This window comes from Rattus norvegicus, chromosome 14 (genome assembly GCF_021556685.1).
Source record: "Rattus norvegicus strain SHRSP/BbbUtx chromosome 14, alternate assembly SHRSP_T2T, whole genome shotgun sequence".
Taxonomy (NCBI): Eukaryota; Metazoa; Chordata; class Mammalia; order Rodentia; family Muridae; genus Rattus; species Rattus norvegicus.
This window is the reverse complement of record NC_141547.1, coordinates 82,191,003-82,207,400: the sequence shown is the minus strand read 5'-3', so window position 1 is coordinate 82,207,400 and position 16,398 is coordinate 82,191,003. Positions and strand designations below refer to the sequence as shown.

The window sequence follows — 16,398 nt, the reverse complement described above, 5'->3', positions numbered from 1 at the left end:
TAGTCTGTCCTTACTGAGTCACTATCCTGACTGAGCAGATCTTGGCTGTATGATCTGAGAAGGTTGACTTTCACAGCCCTCTCCCTGAGGTGAGGGTAGCTGCTGCTCTTGGATACTCATGAGCTGGTCCTGTTGGCAGGCACTGCATTTCCTTATGTCATAAACTCTGCACTGATGTTGCCTCTGCTACGTGCACCACTCGGTGTTCACTTTGGCTTGTAGAGGAGATGCTTGTTCAGGCCTAACTCTTCTCCTCTAACGTCTCTCAGGCTCAAGTCCTCAGCATACCCAGCTGTGGAGGAGATTAGAGGGGCTGCAGAGCGTGCATGAGGAGAGGAAATCTATGTGCTTTCTCATTGCTCAAGAGGGTCGAGAAGCAGGGTTTTAGGGTTTCACCATGACCACAGCAACTCTTATAAAGGACAACATTTAATTGAGACTAGCTTACAGTTCAGTTTAGTCTCTTGTTACCATGGCCAGAAGCATGGCAACATAGAGGCGGACATGGTGCTGGAGAAGGAGCTAAGAGTTCCATATCCAGATCCACGGGCAGCAGGAAGAAATAGTGAGCCATTAGGCCTTGCCTACCACCAGTGACTCACTTCCTCCAACAAGGCCACACTTACTTTAACAAGGCCACACTTCCTAATAGTTCCACTCTTAAGAGCCTATGGGGCCATTTCTTTTCAAACCACAGGTAAGAAGACCAGAAATGATGCAGTAGACAAAAGCAGGACCCAAGACTGAAAATTAATACAGTGTACATCCCATTTCATGACAAGGAGCTTAGCAACGGATCCAGCTGCGTTAGGAAAGGCTGAGTTGTCTGCCTTACAGATGTTCTTGACTAGAGGGCCATCTCCTGACTGCATACTTGAACTCAAACTCAGGGTTAGAAGGAAGTTTTCTTCAAAGGTTTCTGAAGGCCTATTCTAACCCTGAGATTCTGGTGTAGGTTTTGATGGTAGTGCTGGACATTAACCCATAGTTTGAGATTATGAGCTACTACATTGAGTCCTGAAACACCCACAACCTCCGCTTTGCAAATAGGTACTCAGAAGATTGGAATAGGAGAATGGGGAAAGTTTAAGGAATTTCCAGTAGTGCTGAGTATTAATCTCTTTTCTTTCAGATTATCCCCATCCGCCATCTCTGTGATAGGTCTTTCCAAGTAGCCTAAGTTGATCTCATGATCCTCCCAACTCAACCTCCTGAGTGCTGGGATTATAGGCGTGTGCCACCACAGCAGCTCTAAGCATGTTTGAATCACTGTCACACCTTCATGGAGAACTTGGCAGTGGGTGGTCAGAAGATCAGGACTTTGTAATGGGACTCACTTGAGTGCAAATCTGGACTCTGATGCTTCCCGCCTCTTGGACCTCCATCCGTTCTCTTAGCTAATTTGACTCGCTTTAGTGTTGGCTAGCTTTTTAGGTACCACATGTGTACCTCGGTGTACATGTTAGCCCCAAAACACCTTGAAAGACATGAGTAACGCTGTCCCCCTTTTCAGGTAAAGAAATAAAGACCAAGATAATTCAGGGTCTCATAGCTGTTTACTGATAATTCCAAGGTGCTGTCCTGTAAGCTCTCACCTAAAATTATCACACAGCGCTCTTTGATTGGATAAGGTTAAGTGACATGGGAGACAGCATCAAGCAAACCAGAGCAGCCTAAGATTTCTAGGAAGCGTAATTTTAATGGAGCAAGAGATGTGTTTCAGTGCAGAACGGCTACCATGCTCTTCAAAGGACGTGAGCCCCAGCACCCACGTTCCTGAGTCACAGCTGCCTGTAACTCCAGCTTCAGTGAATCCAAAGCCTTCCTCTGACTTCAGAGGCAAGCACATAATAAAAGAACAAACAAAAAGGGCAAAGTGATTGAAGAGGGAGGTGCCTTTGAGGTGCTGTGTTTAGATACAAAATTACTTTGCCTTTTCAAAGTGTGTAAGGTCTTAGGTTCAATCCACAGCACTGAAACTAAAGCCCATTCATGGCACATGTGTCACATTGTTCCGTTCTGCTCTGTGTTACAGCTCTCAGCAGCACATAGCCAGCTCTCTGACATCGTCCTCTACCCTGGTGGAGATCCTGGAAGCCATGAAGCATCCCTCGTAAGTGACAGGGCACATTATGAAGCAAGGGCAGAAGGTCCCTAAGGGAAGGCTTGCTGTGGTGGTGTGGGTGGGTACAGTTATACCTTACTCTACTGCTCACCAGCTGTGAGCCATCGACCAGTTACCTGACCTCCCGTTCATACAGCGAGAGGGTTTTATTTCATTTTATTTTAGACAGGGTTTCTCTGTGTAGCCCTGGCTGTCCTAGAACTCGCTCTGTAGACCAAGTGGCATCAAACTCACAGAGATCCACCTGCCTCTGCCCCCTGAGTGCTGGGATTAAAGTGCTCCACCACCGCCCAGCTACAGTGAATTTTTAGAAATTACATTTTACTTATTTATTAGTGGGGAGCTAGAGGGCAGGCACATGGGTGGGTCTGGTATGCTGCAGTTACATATTGGCAGTCAGAAGACCACCTGTGGGAGTTGATTCTCCCTCCAGATGTCCTATCAGAAACTGACTTAAGTTGTCAGGTTTGTTGACAGGCACCTTCATGTACTGAGCATCTTGCTAGCCCTTACCTTGAGTTTTTACACACATGGTTACTACAATGATTAAATTCTCATGTGAAGTACCTAGTGTAATGCTGACAGATAAAGTTTTCTCTAAGTGTCCCTTCCTCTCTCAGTTCTTCTATCCTGCCATGGGGTTTCTCTCGGTCTAGGAGTAATTATGTGGAGCCCTCCCTTGGATCCCTTATTTCCCATCTTTCCCTTTTCCTTATGGCCACCGGCACGTGTTCCCTGCTCACTCGCTGGAGTCAGGACAGGAGTCCAGCTGCTGTCTGAGCAGAAGGGCCTTTCGCCGTGCTGCTTCATCAGTGCGGAGGTCGTACACTGGCTGATGAACAATGTGGAGGGGGTCCAGACGCAGGCGATGGGCATCGACATCATGCAGGTGAGTCAGCGAGGCGAGACGGGGTTTGTCTGCTCAGACCCTGTGATCATGGTCTGTCACGGAAGGAGTTGCCCATTCCAGTAACGAGATTTGCAAGCCACGGTGAGGATCTGTTTTCAACACACGTTAGGCCTCTCTGGAGTTGATGAGCAGATGAGTCCTCCTTTGAATACACTTTGAAAACCTTAGGGTTGGAGGTGATAGCACAAGTCCCTAGCAGTGCTGAGGAAGTGGAGGCAGGAGGATCATAAGTTCATAAGTTAGAAGCCATCCTGTTCTACATAGTGAAGCCTTGTCTTAGAAATACATCAACAGGTGTGTGTGTGTGTGTGTGTGTGTGTGTGTGTGTGTGTCTGTCTGTCTGTCTGTCTATGTGTGTGTGTCTGTGTGTCTGTCTGTCTATGTGTGTGTGTCTGTGTGTCTGTGTGTGAATGTGTGTACACACACATTCTTTGATTTTAAAGTTTGCCAGAATTTATTGTTTGAACTGAAATATTTTGGACAAAGTCTTGTTCTTGTCCCTCAGAGAAATATCTGTCAAAGATTTTTCAGGGAGTGGTCCCCAGCCCCAAGCCCAGTTTTGCCCTGATAATGCCTGTGTATCCAAATCCTAAGTCCGAGTTCCAGGCTCTGCAACAGAGGCATCTTCACATGGCAGTACAAGGCACCAGACGAGGAGTGTCTTCATCTCCTGTGCCTTGTTCCTGACAGGGCCGCCTCATAGTGCTCACTTCCATATCACCGAGACTTGTATGTGGCTTGGCACATAGTAGGTACTCGGGAGATTAATATCACCGAGTTAACTCACTGTTGAGCAAACAGAGCAGAAGAATGAATAAGGTCAGTTGACTGGGCTGGTTCACACTGTGTTGTCCATACTGTGCTCTGCAGGATGTTGTTGAAAGGCTGGCTTTCATCACTGCATGTAAATTTAATAACTAATTTAAATAAGAATGCTGTCATCGGTTCACTCTTTGGAGATCTTGACATGCTATTTTGCCTAGCTTTTTCCTGATAAACTCCCATCTCCTTGAGCGCATTGCTATTGGTAAAATGACAGGCTGTTACAACAATTTAAGGGAAATGAGCTGAAGGTACACATGCCAGTGTAGATAGAGAAGTGTCAGAAGCATATCAGTAAGAACAAGTTGATAAACGATCCAAGTATTATACCTTTATTTAAATTTAAAATACTATAAAACCTCATTCTCATGTCAATACATATGTACATAAAACTTTTTAAAATATATATACTTGGGGGTTGGGGATTTAGCTCAGTGGTAGAGCGCTTGCCTAGGAAGCGCAAAGCCCTGGGTTCGGTCCCCAGCTCCGGAAAAAAAAAAAAATATATATATATATATATATATATATATATATATATTTGAAACATTCACTCAGACATACATGTACTCACAACATAAACAAATAAATTTTGGGGCTGAAGGGGGATGGTGTGTTGGTTAAGAGTGCTTATTGCTTATCCAGAGGACCAGAGTTTGGTTCCCATATCAGGTGGCTTGCAACCACCTATAAATCCAGCTCCAGAGGATCCAATTCATAAAATATAAATAAATCCTTTAAATAAATGAAACAAATGTTTTTAATTTAAAAAACATGCTTGAGAACATTACTTGTATTAGTTACTTTTCTATAGCTGTGAACAAGGCCACATAGTAATAAGAGAAATAAGTCAGGCTTAGTTCTAGATTAATATCCATGATGGCTAAGTGAAGGCCTGGTGGCAGGAACAGCTGAGAGCTCCACTCCAGCAGAGCAGGAGGCAGAGTGCATATTGGTGATGAGCCTTCCCCTAGTGATACACTTTCCTCCACAAAGCCATGCCTCCTAATCCTTCCCAAACAGTTCTACCAACTGGAGCCCAAGTATCCAAACATATGAGCCCATGGGGGCCATTCTCATTTAAACCACCACATTTCTTAATTGTTTATTTCTGGGAGAAAAAAAGAAGATTGGGACTTAAAAGAATCCATAGTTTTGTTGTCGTATGTATCTTTTTTTTTTAATGTTTTGTAAATGTGTGCACCAGTAATCTGCATGTATTGCCAGCAGAGGTCAGATTAGATTAGTGTATTAGAGTCCCTCAAATTGGAATTAAAGGTGGTGCTGAGCCACCATGTGGGTTCTGAGAGCTGAACTGGGGTTCTCTGGAAGACCAACAAGTGCTCTTAACCACTGAGCGAACGAACTCTCCAGCCCTATGTTCTATATATTTTTAATTTATTTTTTTAAATTTTATGTGTTTGAGTATTTGCTTGCATATGTGTTTATGTCCCACATGAAAGCCTGGTGCCAGAGAAAGCCAGAAGATGACATCTGATCCCCTGGAACTGGAGTTATAGACAGTTATTAGTTACCATGTGGTTAGTAAAAATTAAACCCTGGTTCACTGGAAGAGAAGTCTGTGCTTTTAACCACTGAGACATTTCTCCAGCCCCTGTTCTGTTCTGTTCTGTTCTGTTCTGTTCTGTTCTGTTCTGTTCTGTTCTGTTCTGTTCTGTTCTGTTCTGTTCTGTTGTTCTGTCTTTTTGAGACGGTCTCTCTCTAGCCCTGGCTGTCCTGGCGCTCACTGTAGACCACGCTGCCCTGGAACTCAGAGAGATCCACCTGCACCTCTCTCCTTGGTTAAAGGCATCACCAACATGCCAGATGATTTTTTTAAATAGAGTTGATGTCAGTGTCGTAGTGCTCCCTTATCTCAGTCATTTCCTAAACTCTCAGTTAACTGTGGGAAACTGACTTAAAATATTTACTGGAACATTCCAGAAATAATGTTTTAAATCATGTTTATTATATGTGGTATATACTATAGCTCCATTATATTACTAGTTATCATTAGTATCCTATTATGCCTAATTTATAAATTAAAAATGCAAGCGTAGGAAAAACTCTACTATACTAGTCATTCTTTGATATCTGAGGATAGATTCCAAATTTACTGTAGGTATCAAAATCTACAAATGCTCAAATCCCTTCTATTTGTAATAGGCCATGTAGGCCCTCCCATACATTTATTATACATCATTTCTAAATCCAAATAAGATGTCAGTGTACTGCTTAAGGAATGGTAATGGAAGAATCATCTGTGTGTGCTCAGTGCAAATGACTTTTCTCTTTTTTATTTCTTACACATTCCTTTTTTAAAAAATTTCATTGGTATATATTCATTGTACATGGTATTAGGTCACAGTAAGATATTTTCATACACAGGGCAGTAGTGGTGCATGCCTTAATCCCAGCACTGGAGAGGCAGGAACTCTATGAGTTTGAGGCTAGACAGCTCTACAGATCAAGCTCTTCCGGGACAGCCAAAGCTACACAGAAACACTATCTCAAATAAGTGAAAGAAAAGACCGTTCTTTTTCATAGAAGCTTATGGCGTACGTTACACATGTCTCCATCCACACTGCTGCTTTCCTCTTGCCCACTCACTTCTGTCTGTCACCTTTGTTTCCCTAGGACACATAGAAGATGTCGGAACCTCAGTCAAGAGAAAGCTCAAAGCATTTCTTTTGTGGTTGGCTTAATTAATGTGATTATCTCCAGTTGTGTCAATATGTTGATTTTTATTGTGGATGCGAGTGTGTATGCATACCACATTTCTTTATGAATTTCTCTGTTGATGGGCACTTCAGTTGGTACTCTAGCATACCTCCTGTGAATGGTACTGCAGTAATCATTGCCGGGCAAGCATCTCTGATATTCTGACGTGGAGTCCCTTGGGTAAATATCCAGGAGTGGTATAGCTGGGTCATGTGGTGGATGTGTTTTCTGATCTTTTGAGGACCCTGCATATTGATTTCCACAGTGGCTAGAGTAGTTTACATTCTCACCAGCAGTATGCATCCACTTTTGCCCTCATCATTGCCAGCATTTGTTACTTGCTTTATTGAATTTTATCAGTGTTTATTGTGTGTGTGTGTGTGTGTGTGTGTGTGTGTGTGTGTGTGTGTGTGTGTGTGTGTGTTTGCAGAGGCCAGAAGAGGGCCTCAGGTTAACTAGAATTGGTGTTACAGGTGGTTGTGAGTGGCCATATGGGTTCTGGGAATCAAATCCAGGTCTTCCATAAGAGCAGACAGTAGTAGCTCTTAACCACTGAGCCATCTCTCTCCAGAACCATTACCTGTTTTATTTATTCTTGTGAGGTTTTTTTCCTAAACATTTTTTAAACAAAGCATTTATTTTATATATGTGAATGCACTGTCGCTGTGCAGACACACCAGAGAAGGGCATCAGATCCCATTACAGATGGTTGTGAGCCACCATGTGATTGCTGGGAATCGAACTCAGGACCTCTGGAAGAGCAGTCAGTACTCTTAACCGTTGAGCCATCTCTCCAGCCCTTTATTTTTTTATTGGTGTGTTTGTGTATGTGTGTGTCTGTTAAGCAGATGTATTCAGGTATTCATAGAGGTCTGTCTGTCTGTTTGTCTGTCTGTCTCTGTAAGCAGATGTATGTAGGTATTCATAGAGGCCAGGAGAGGGTGTCAGATTACTTGGAAGTATAGTTATAGGTGTTGTAAGTAAGCCCCCTGACATGGGTCTTCTACAAGGGCTCTTAACTACTGAACCTTCTCTTCAGCCTGTTACCTCCTACCCCTGGCTCCCCAAACACTGAGACTGCAGGGATGTGCACCATACCTAGTCACGATGACTGCCCTTCTAACAGGTAGAATCTATAGGTAGTTGTTTGTTTGTTTGTTTAACATAAAAAACTTTATGTATATTGGTGTTTTCCTTACATGTATGTCTGTACACCACATGTGCACCACATGTCTGCACGGGCCAAAAGAGGATGTCAGATCCTATGCAACTATAGTTGCAGACCATTGTAAGCTGCCATGTAGGTTCTGGGAATAGACTCCCAGTTCTCTGAAAACCAGCCCAGCCCCTCTCATGTAGATTTAATTCATTTTCCTCTAAACATTTTTGTCATTAATTGGCTATTTTGTATTTCACCATTTGATAACTCCATTCATTTCAGTTGTCCATTTACTGATGTGGTTGTTTGATTTTTGGTCATTCATTTATCTTTTATTTTTAGTTCTTTTCAAATTTTAGACATGTCAGATGTGTAACTTGCAAAGGTTTTCTTTGTCTGCAGGCTGTCTGTCCACTCACTGTCCCTTTGCTGTTGAAAAGCTTTTTAGATTAGTTTGTAGTCTCATGAAGTCATGTTTGTCCGTTGTTAGATTATTTCCTGGGCCTTATTCAGGAAGTCCTTGCCTATGCCTAGATCTTACGTGTTTTCTCTGCCTCTTTCTCTAGGAGTTTCAGAGTTCTAAGTCTTGCATTAAGGGTCTTGACTCAGTGGGAGTTGATTTTTGTCCAGGGTGAGAGATAGGGATCTAGTTTGATTCTTCTACAGTGGTGACGCAAGCTTCCCAGTCCTGTTTGTTGACGACTGTCTTCAGTGAGGTTTTTTTTGTTTTTTGGTTTTTTTTTTTGCTGTTTTTGCAAAAAGCATGTGGTTGTGTGTCCTCACCATATTTCAGTAATTGGTGTGTTTTGTGTGTGCCAGTGAGTGCTATAGTACAAGGTCAAATACGGTGGTCCCTCAAGGTCAAATATGGTGGTCCCTCAGCACTGTTCTTTCTGCTCAAGATTGCATTGGCTGTCTATGCATCCATACAAACTTGAAGATTCTTTTCCTACTTCTGTGAAGAGTGATGTTGGAACTTAATGGGATTGCATTGAATCTGTAGACTGCTTCCGGTTAGTTAGGTACCCTTCATATTAATCCTAATCCATGGGCACAGGATTAAAATGCATAAAAAGAATTTGATGACATCTTTTCTCTTTCTGTTTTTGTGGAATAGTTTAAGAAGCACTGGTTAGAAAAAAAAGAACTAACCAGGAGCACTGTTATTAATTACTTTTTTAAAGCCCTGTTAGATCAGCAGTGAACCAAGATGACCTTGAAACCCTCATCCTCCTGCCTCCACCTCCCCAGTAGGATTACATGGGTATGCATCACAACTAATTTTCCTTTGGGGATCTTGGGAGACACTCCCTGAAGAGTGTTCTGCCTAGCAGAATGTTGAATTTATTGAGGTTAGATGGTTATCTACTTGGATGGTTTCTATATGTTCAGAATGTTTGATGAAATCCATACATTTCTACCTTAGAACAGCTTCCGCTTTACATAGCTGTTGTCTGATGGGGATCCGAGGTGTGAACTCAGTTCTCCAGGCACTCAGCTACCTCGACTGCTATGTACAAGCAAGGGCTGTTGCTTTAAGACGTCAGCTGCAAGAATTTCAAGTTTTCATTGTCTTTCCTAGAAAATGCTGGAAGAGCAGCTCATAGCGCATGCATCTGGAGAAGCATGGCGAACCTTCGTCTACGGCTTCTATTTCTACAAGATAGTCACGGACAGAGAGCCCGAACGAGGTCAGAGCCAAATCACACACGGTTGCCACGGGGGCGAGTGCTTTCCTAATCGTTCTCATCACAATGCATCTTTAGCTCTGTGCAGCTTTGTATTTTGAGTTGACATTCTGCTAACTTCTTTCAGCATTTGTATGTATTTTAAACATAAGTGAATAACAATGCCGATTTTTCAAAAAGATTTATTTAGCTATTTTTATGAGAGAGAGAGAGAGAGAGAGAGAGAGAGAGAGCTCACACCTGCACACACAAACGCCTGTGATGCCGGTTGGCATGTATGTGAATGCAAGTGCGTGAGTTCGGGTGCCCACAGAGGTCAGAGGTGTTAGATTTTCTTGGAGCTGGAATTATAGGCAATTATAGCCATGTAATTTGGATGCTGGGAACCAAACTGAGGTCTTCTGCAAGAGCAGCAGGTACTCTTAACCACAGAAACATCTCCTTAGCCCAGACAGTGTTTTTTTCAATTGAACATGGGTCCTCTGCAAGAACGCCCAGTGCTTTTGACCACTGAACCATCTCTCTGGCCCCTTCCCTTATTTCTCTAAATCATGCCCAAATAACTTATAACAACTAATAATATAGCACTATTGTGTCATACTGCGTTGTTCAGGAAACAAGAAAAGTTTGGTCATATTCAGTGTAAATATTCTCCTGCCCCCCCCCCCAATACTTTCCATGTATGTGATTGAATCGTAGATGTACAGCTCATGAGTCCAGAGGGCTGAATGTTTGCAACTGCCTGTTGCTTTTGGTTCTGAGATAGAACCCAAGGCCTATGCACATGAGGCAAACACCCTGCTTCTTAACCATGTTGTAACCCCACCCCTTTTTAGTGAAGAAAGGGATTTCTCCAGTGGGGAACAATTTCTAGCATGAGTCTGTCTAGGTTGCATAGCAGAACTCAGACCAGCCTCCACAGTGTATGAATCTCAGGTGCATGGGGCCTGGCTGGAAGTGACTGCTTCCAACTGGCAAGTCACTTCTCACCGCTGGGTCCACACCTGAGAAGGTATCGCTGGAGCCGTTGACTGTACACTCTTGTCAAGATAGTGTCTAAAAGAAAAGAAAAACCCACAACAGCTTATGTCCTGAAACTGACAAGATTTTTTTACTCGAATTAAAGCTAAAATAAAATTAGCCTACATAACAAAAGCCATTCGCAGTATTGAACAACCATCACCTCTTCCTTGTTAGCTGTCATTGTCCAACCCCTCCATTTCCAATCGCTCTCTTTGTAAACACTAGTAGGTTTTTGTTTCTACATATGCTATGTGTGTAGAGTTATAATAATACGTAGGCTTGTACACCCGGTTCCTTTCACTTAGCACAGTGTTTTCAAGGTCTGTCTGTATTGTAGCACATATCAGTCAGAAAATGAGCGTTGTGATAAGGGACCCTTTACTTCCCCCTACGTTTTCCCAGTGGCTATGCAGCAGCCCTCTGCCCCATGGCACACAGCAGGAGTGGATGACTTTGCCAGCTTCCAACGCAAGTGGTTTGAGGTGGCCTTTGTGGCAGAAGAGCTTGTGCACTCCGAGATTCCTGCCTTCCTCCTGCCCTGGCTACCTAGCCGGCCAGCCTCTTACGCAAGCAGGCACAGCTCCTTTAGCCGAAGTTTTGGAGGACGGAGCCAGGCAGCTGCACTGTTAGGTAAGTTGTCTTTGCAGCCTGGGAATAGCAGGTAGCCGGGGAAAGGGTGGTTGCTGGCCCTCTAGCATGTAGAGGCCCTACTTAGAACCACAAGAAACGTGTGTGTGTGTGTGTGTGTGTGTGTGTGTGTGTGTGTGTGTGTGTGTGTGTGTGTTTGTGAGAAAGTCACACTGTGTGGTCCTGGCTGGCCTATAATAAACATAGATCTATTTCCCTCTTCTGGATTTAAAGCAAAGGTTCTCAACCTCTGGGTCAGGGCCCCTTCAGAGGTCAAATGACTTTTTTAGAGGGGTTGCCTAAGACCACTGGAAAACAGATATTTACACTATGGTTCATAACTAGCAAGATTAGTTATAAAGTAGCAATGAAATAATTTATAATTAGAACTGTGTTAAAGGATCATAGCATTAGAAAAGTTGAGAATCGTTGGTTAAAAGCATATGCCATCTTGCCAAACAAGAAAAAATATGTTTCTAAGTATAGCTGGATGTAGTGACTTCACCTTTTCATCCTAGCACTTAGGAGGCAGAGGCAAGAAAATCTCTGAGTTCAAGGACAGCCAGGAATACATAGAGAGACCCTGTCTCACATACATACATACATACATACATACATACATACATACACACACACACATATACATACATATACATACATACATATACATACATACACATAATACATATACACACATATACATACATACATACACAAATACACATACATATATACATATACATACATACACACATATACATGCATACATACACATACATACACATAATACATACACACACATATACATACATACATACACAAATACACACACATACATATATACATATACATACATACACACATATACATGCATACATACACATATACATACACATGCATAAACACATACATGCATATATATATATATATATACACACACATATACACACACACACACACACACACACACACACACACACACACACACGACTTGTTCTGGCCAGATGAAATTGGTAGTACACATCCATAATCATAGCACTTGGGAGGCAGAAGCAGAGCAGGAATTATGAATTTGAGGCCAACCCAGGCTGCATAGTGAGGCCCTGTCCCAAAAATGGAACCAGTTTATTTATTTGCTAAATAAATAATGTATAACTTCAACACTTGAATTTTTCCTCAGAAAAAAACCCAAGATAGTTTACAGAATAGAAAGACCAGAGTTTCACTAGTGCCTATGATTAGATTGAGGTTTTTGTTTGTTTTACTGTTGTTTGGAATGGCTTTTTGTTTGTTTGCTTGTTCCTTTTTTAAAACTTCTGATGCTCACTCGGAGGTAGCCGTTTTGAAATGCCTAATGTTGGTGCGTGGACCCTTGGCTTGGCCTATGGTGGCTCCCACTTCCCCATTCTTATTTAAGTCACTGAGCTGGGTTGCTACAGAGGCATCCGAGTCTGGAAGATACAGTACCACGTGCCTTCTGCCAGAGCACAGGCCTTCTAGTTTTCTATGACAGTCTGTTAGATCTTGGAGTCAGGAGAGACTGTTACATTCCTCTAACCAAACTTTTTCCAAAGCGTTCCTGGTGAATGTAGATGAAACTAGCGAATTTCTTTTTTCAAAATTCCCTTCAGCCTGTTGAGGTTTGCTCCATTGTAATGAGGCAGCTCTGACTGTGAGGGCTGAGCTCCAGTGTTCTTTCTCCTCTGGTGATATTGATCTGCTCTCTAGGTCATTAATAACACCCTAGAATGCTGAGCTCGTTTCTCCTCTGGTCCTGTGCATATTGATTAGCCTTCCCGTGTAGGTAGCTGCAGCTTTGCCCATACTGCAAGCTTCTGCACTGTCAAATCTTACCCTGAGTACAGAGCCAGTGCAAGAGCAGTTGCTACGTGGCTGACATTTCCTCAGGTGGCCCCCAGACTCACCTCGCGCACACATAACGGAGCTGATCATGGAAGAGAGACGCTGGCAGTCACTGCTGGTGCTCATCTGGCCTTTGGTTATGACGAGCTTTCTGAATCTGGAGGAATATATTCATAGTGTGCCAGCCCAGACAACACAGCTTTCTGTGGTGTGGAGTGTTGAGTAAATTGCTCCTGAGAGTGTCATAAAGCAGGAACACGAAGCCCAGACAGAATCCAGCTTTAATGAACGTTTTAGTATCAGAGTGAACAAGTAGATACCAAATGTGCCTCAAGTGCTCAGAAGCCACAGATTGAAGCTCATGTCATAAACTAGGAGGATAATGGGACAGAAAATAGAGGAGACACAAGCAGCCAGAGGAGAAGGCAAGTGAGGGAGCTTTATAGACCTTTCCGAGCCATGTGTTTCTTGACTGGGCTGCTGTATCAGTTTGCACATAAGGAATTAAGCTAGGAGACATGAAATGTGGTTTTTCAGAGACACGCGCCTGTGGCTAGAATTGCAGAAGCTTGGCTCTTCCAGCTCCAAATCAAGAACCTTGCCCATTCTGCATGCGCTGGTACTGGGAGATGTCTGTTTCCTGGAGTGCCATTCACTACCCCAGCTAACGCTCTGCCTTCCAGCAGCAGCTCATTGAAACTGTGAGTGACAGGAGCCACTCACAACTTCTGCCTGCAGAACCTGGACCCACGCCAAGATAGGAGAACAGATCCTGATTTATAGAAAACCTACCTATGCCGGGTGTGGTTATTGGCCACGGGGACCAAAGCCCTATGTACATGCTTCATTGTGAGGTTTCGTACCCTGAGGAAATATTGTAGAACCTAATGCCTTCCTGAGCTAAAACCAGAAGAGGAATACTTCCTCCTCACTGGTCTGGCTGTTTTTCCTGTTATCTGTGAGTCACTGTGAAGTTCCTGTGTACAGCCTGGTTGAGTTTGAGTTCGTGATGATGGTTAAGATAGCATCCCTCTCTCATGAAAGAAAGGAAAGGATTGGCTAAGGAATCAAACTGCAGCATAATTGGCTAAATCTAGCTTATGATTTTTTTTTATAACTGGCCCTCCTTTTCTTTAGATTTACAAGTATTTGTGTGATGTGCATACATAGAGGCCACAGATGACCCTGGGTGTCCCGTATCACTGTGCGCCTTCTCAGTCCTTTGAGGCAGACTGTCTCCCTGAGGCTTGTATTATCTCAGCTAGGCCGGAAGCCAGCAAGCTCCATCTGCCCCCTTTAGAGCCGTGGTTACGAGTGTGTGGGACACGGCTTGCTGTGTGAGCATTAGGGCCTCAACTAGCGACTCAAGGACTCTTAAGTGATTTCTCCAGCCCCCAGATTTTGTTTTTTGTTTGTGACTGTATAGCAGCAGTGCTCTCTAAATTACATTCCTCCTGTCTCAGCCTTCTGAGCGCTAGTATTGTAAGCTGCTGTGTGTGGCTATCATCACTGGCTTTCTTAAATGGAATTTTAGCTCTCCAGCACAGTTGCGCAAAGAATTCCCATAGATCCCCTGTCCCTCTCACACTCAGTCTCCTTCATTGTCAACTCCCACCAGCTGACATTTGTTTGGATCCACACTTTCATCACCCCAAATCCATGATTTTCATTAGGGGTTTACTCTTGGTACTGTGCATTCTGTGGGTTTGTATAAGTTTACAATGCTGTATTTCCTTTCATAGCAACATATAGAGTCGCTTACTACCCTAAAATTTCATCTGTTTTTATAAAGTTTTACTCATTCTCTTATGTAGCATCTAAGGGGCTTTTGCCCTACAGTGGCATAGCTGCTCACAGACCACTCAGAATGCCTCAAATATTTATTATCTATCAGCACTCGGAGCAGAACCAGTTTTTCCTAGAGCCCTGGACTGTTGGGCCTCTGCTGGGCAGTTGTGCAATTTCAAACTCACGGTGCTTATTGTTCACTCTTCTCCACTACCCCACTCCTGTACCCCTCTCTGTGTGTCCCCACACCCCGCTGTGTGCTGACACAGCTGCCACTGTCCCAGAGCAGAGGACTGTGACCCTGGATGTCGATGTGAACAACCGAACGGACCGGCTGGAGTGGTGCAGCTGTTACTACCACGGAAACTTCTCTCTCAACGCAGCCTTTGAAATCAAGCTACACTGGATGGCAGTGACTGCCACAGTGCTGTTTGAGATGGTAAGGTGGCACTGTGTAGAGGTTCCTTCCCATAGCCTGTTGCCCTGTCGGGATAGCCTTAAAATACTAAACATAGAAAGTTCAGAGTACAGACTAGTGCTTCTTCACCTTGTCCTTACTGACAGATAATGACCTGTTGTGAGTGACTGCAAGCCCATTGTTGGTTGTTGAACAGCATTCTGCCCTCTACCTATTAAATGCCAGTAGCATACCCCTAGCTATGCTCACCAAACCTTTGGACCACTGGTCCTGAGGGAAAAGCAAATCTCCATCCCTCCTGTGTGTCCTGGGACTTCCATCTAAAAGCAGCCATTACTATCACCATGTTTAAAACGCTCCCAGGGAGAGTCTGTGCATACAAAACAGGGATGGTAGGCTGTCCATAGTAGTTCACACCTGAGAAAACTCAGCAAGTGTCACCACAAGTTCAAGGCCACTTAGCTCCATAGTGAGCTGCAGATCAGCCTAGACTACAGAGTGAGAATGCACTTTGCTCCCATGATGGACACATAGTGTTTACCTTTTGTTTTCTCTGTTTCCTGTATATCTTCCACCAACACAGATCAGTCTCCCTTGTTTTTGTTTGCTGGATTTATTTTTGCCTCACTGTTCTCAATGGCTACAGAATATTCTAGTATTTATTCCAGTTTACCTCACCAATTCCCAGTTGGTTATTATCACTGGTTTTAACTTACCATTCCTCAAACAAGGGTAAGTTTGTCTTCTGGGGGCATTTGGCAGTATCTGCAGGTATTTTTGCCATCTCCACACAGGGGAAGATTGGATATATTATTAGCATTTGATGGACAGCAGCCAGAGTTGCCAGTGTTACCGAGCAAGTCCCTCTAAAAAGTAACTGGCCCACAGTGTCATGGGCGTCAGGGTTAGGGAGCCTTGCTAGATGGCCTTCTTACCTGTCCTTGCTCCTGCCACTCTTTCTTGACCTGCCTGTGGATCCTGTGCTATGAGACCAGCTCAAACCAATGCCCATGTGCAGTCACAGCACCACAAAATGAGCAAACCCTCCTTAGCCTTCACCACACTCCGCTCCTCCTTTTATGCACAGAGAAATATTTGTATGTAGCACTAAAGTCCCACTGTCCTCTAGTACCAGCCCAAGCATTTCACCACATTCATTCTCATAGCTGAGAACAGCTGGGAAGTTGAAAGACGTGTTTAGTGAAAGCTGAGAGATCTCTTGAGAGAAGTAAGTGCAGCACACGAAAGTTGTCGTGC

At 43.6% G+C, this 16,398-nt stretch overlaps 1 protein-coding gene across 51 annotated transcripts in view; it reads left to right on the top strand.

The window, feature by feature from the left end:
* The window catches only part of Depdc5 (DEP domain containing 5, GATOR1 subcomplex subunit), a 130,124-nt gene that overhangs the window by 100,559 nt on the left and 13,167 nt on the right, over positions 1-16,398 (top strand). For 36 of the 51 annotated variants that reach the window (NM_001107229.1, XM_087583262.1, XM_087583251.1 and 33 more), the window contains 5 exon segments: positions 2,036-2,113; positions 2,882-3,014; positions 9,317-9,425; positions 10,848-11,075; positions 14,993-15,162. In NM_001107229.1, the coding sequence (NP_001100699.1) occupies positions 2,036-2,113; positions 2,882-3,014; positions 9,317-9,425; positions 10,848-11,075; positions 14,993-15,162 (718 nt within the window). 51 annotated transcript variants of the gene reach the window in all.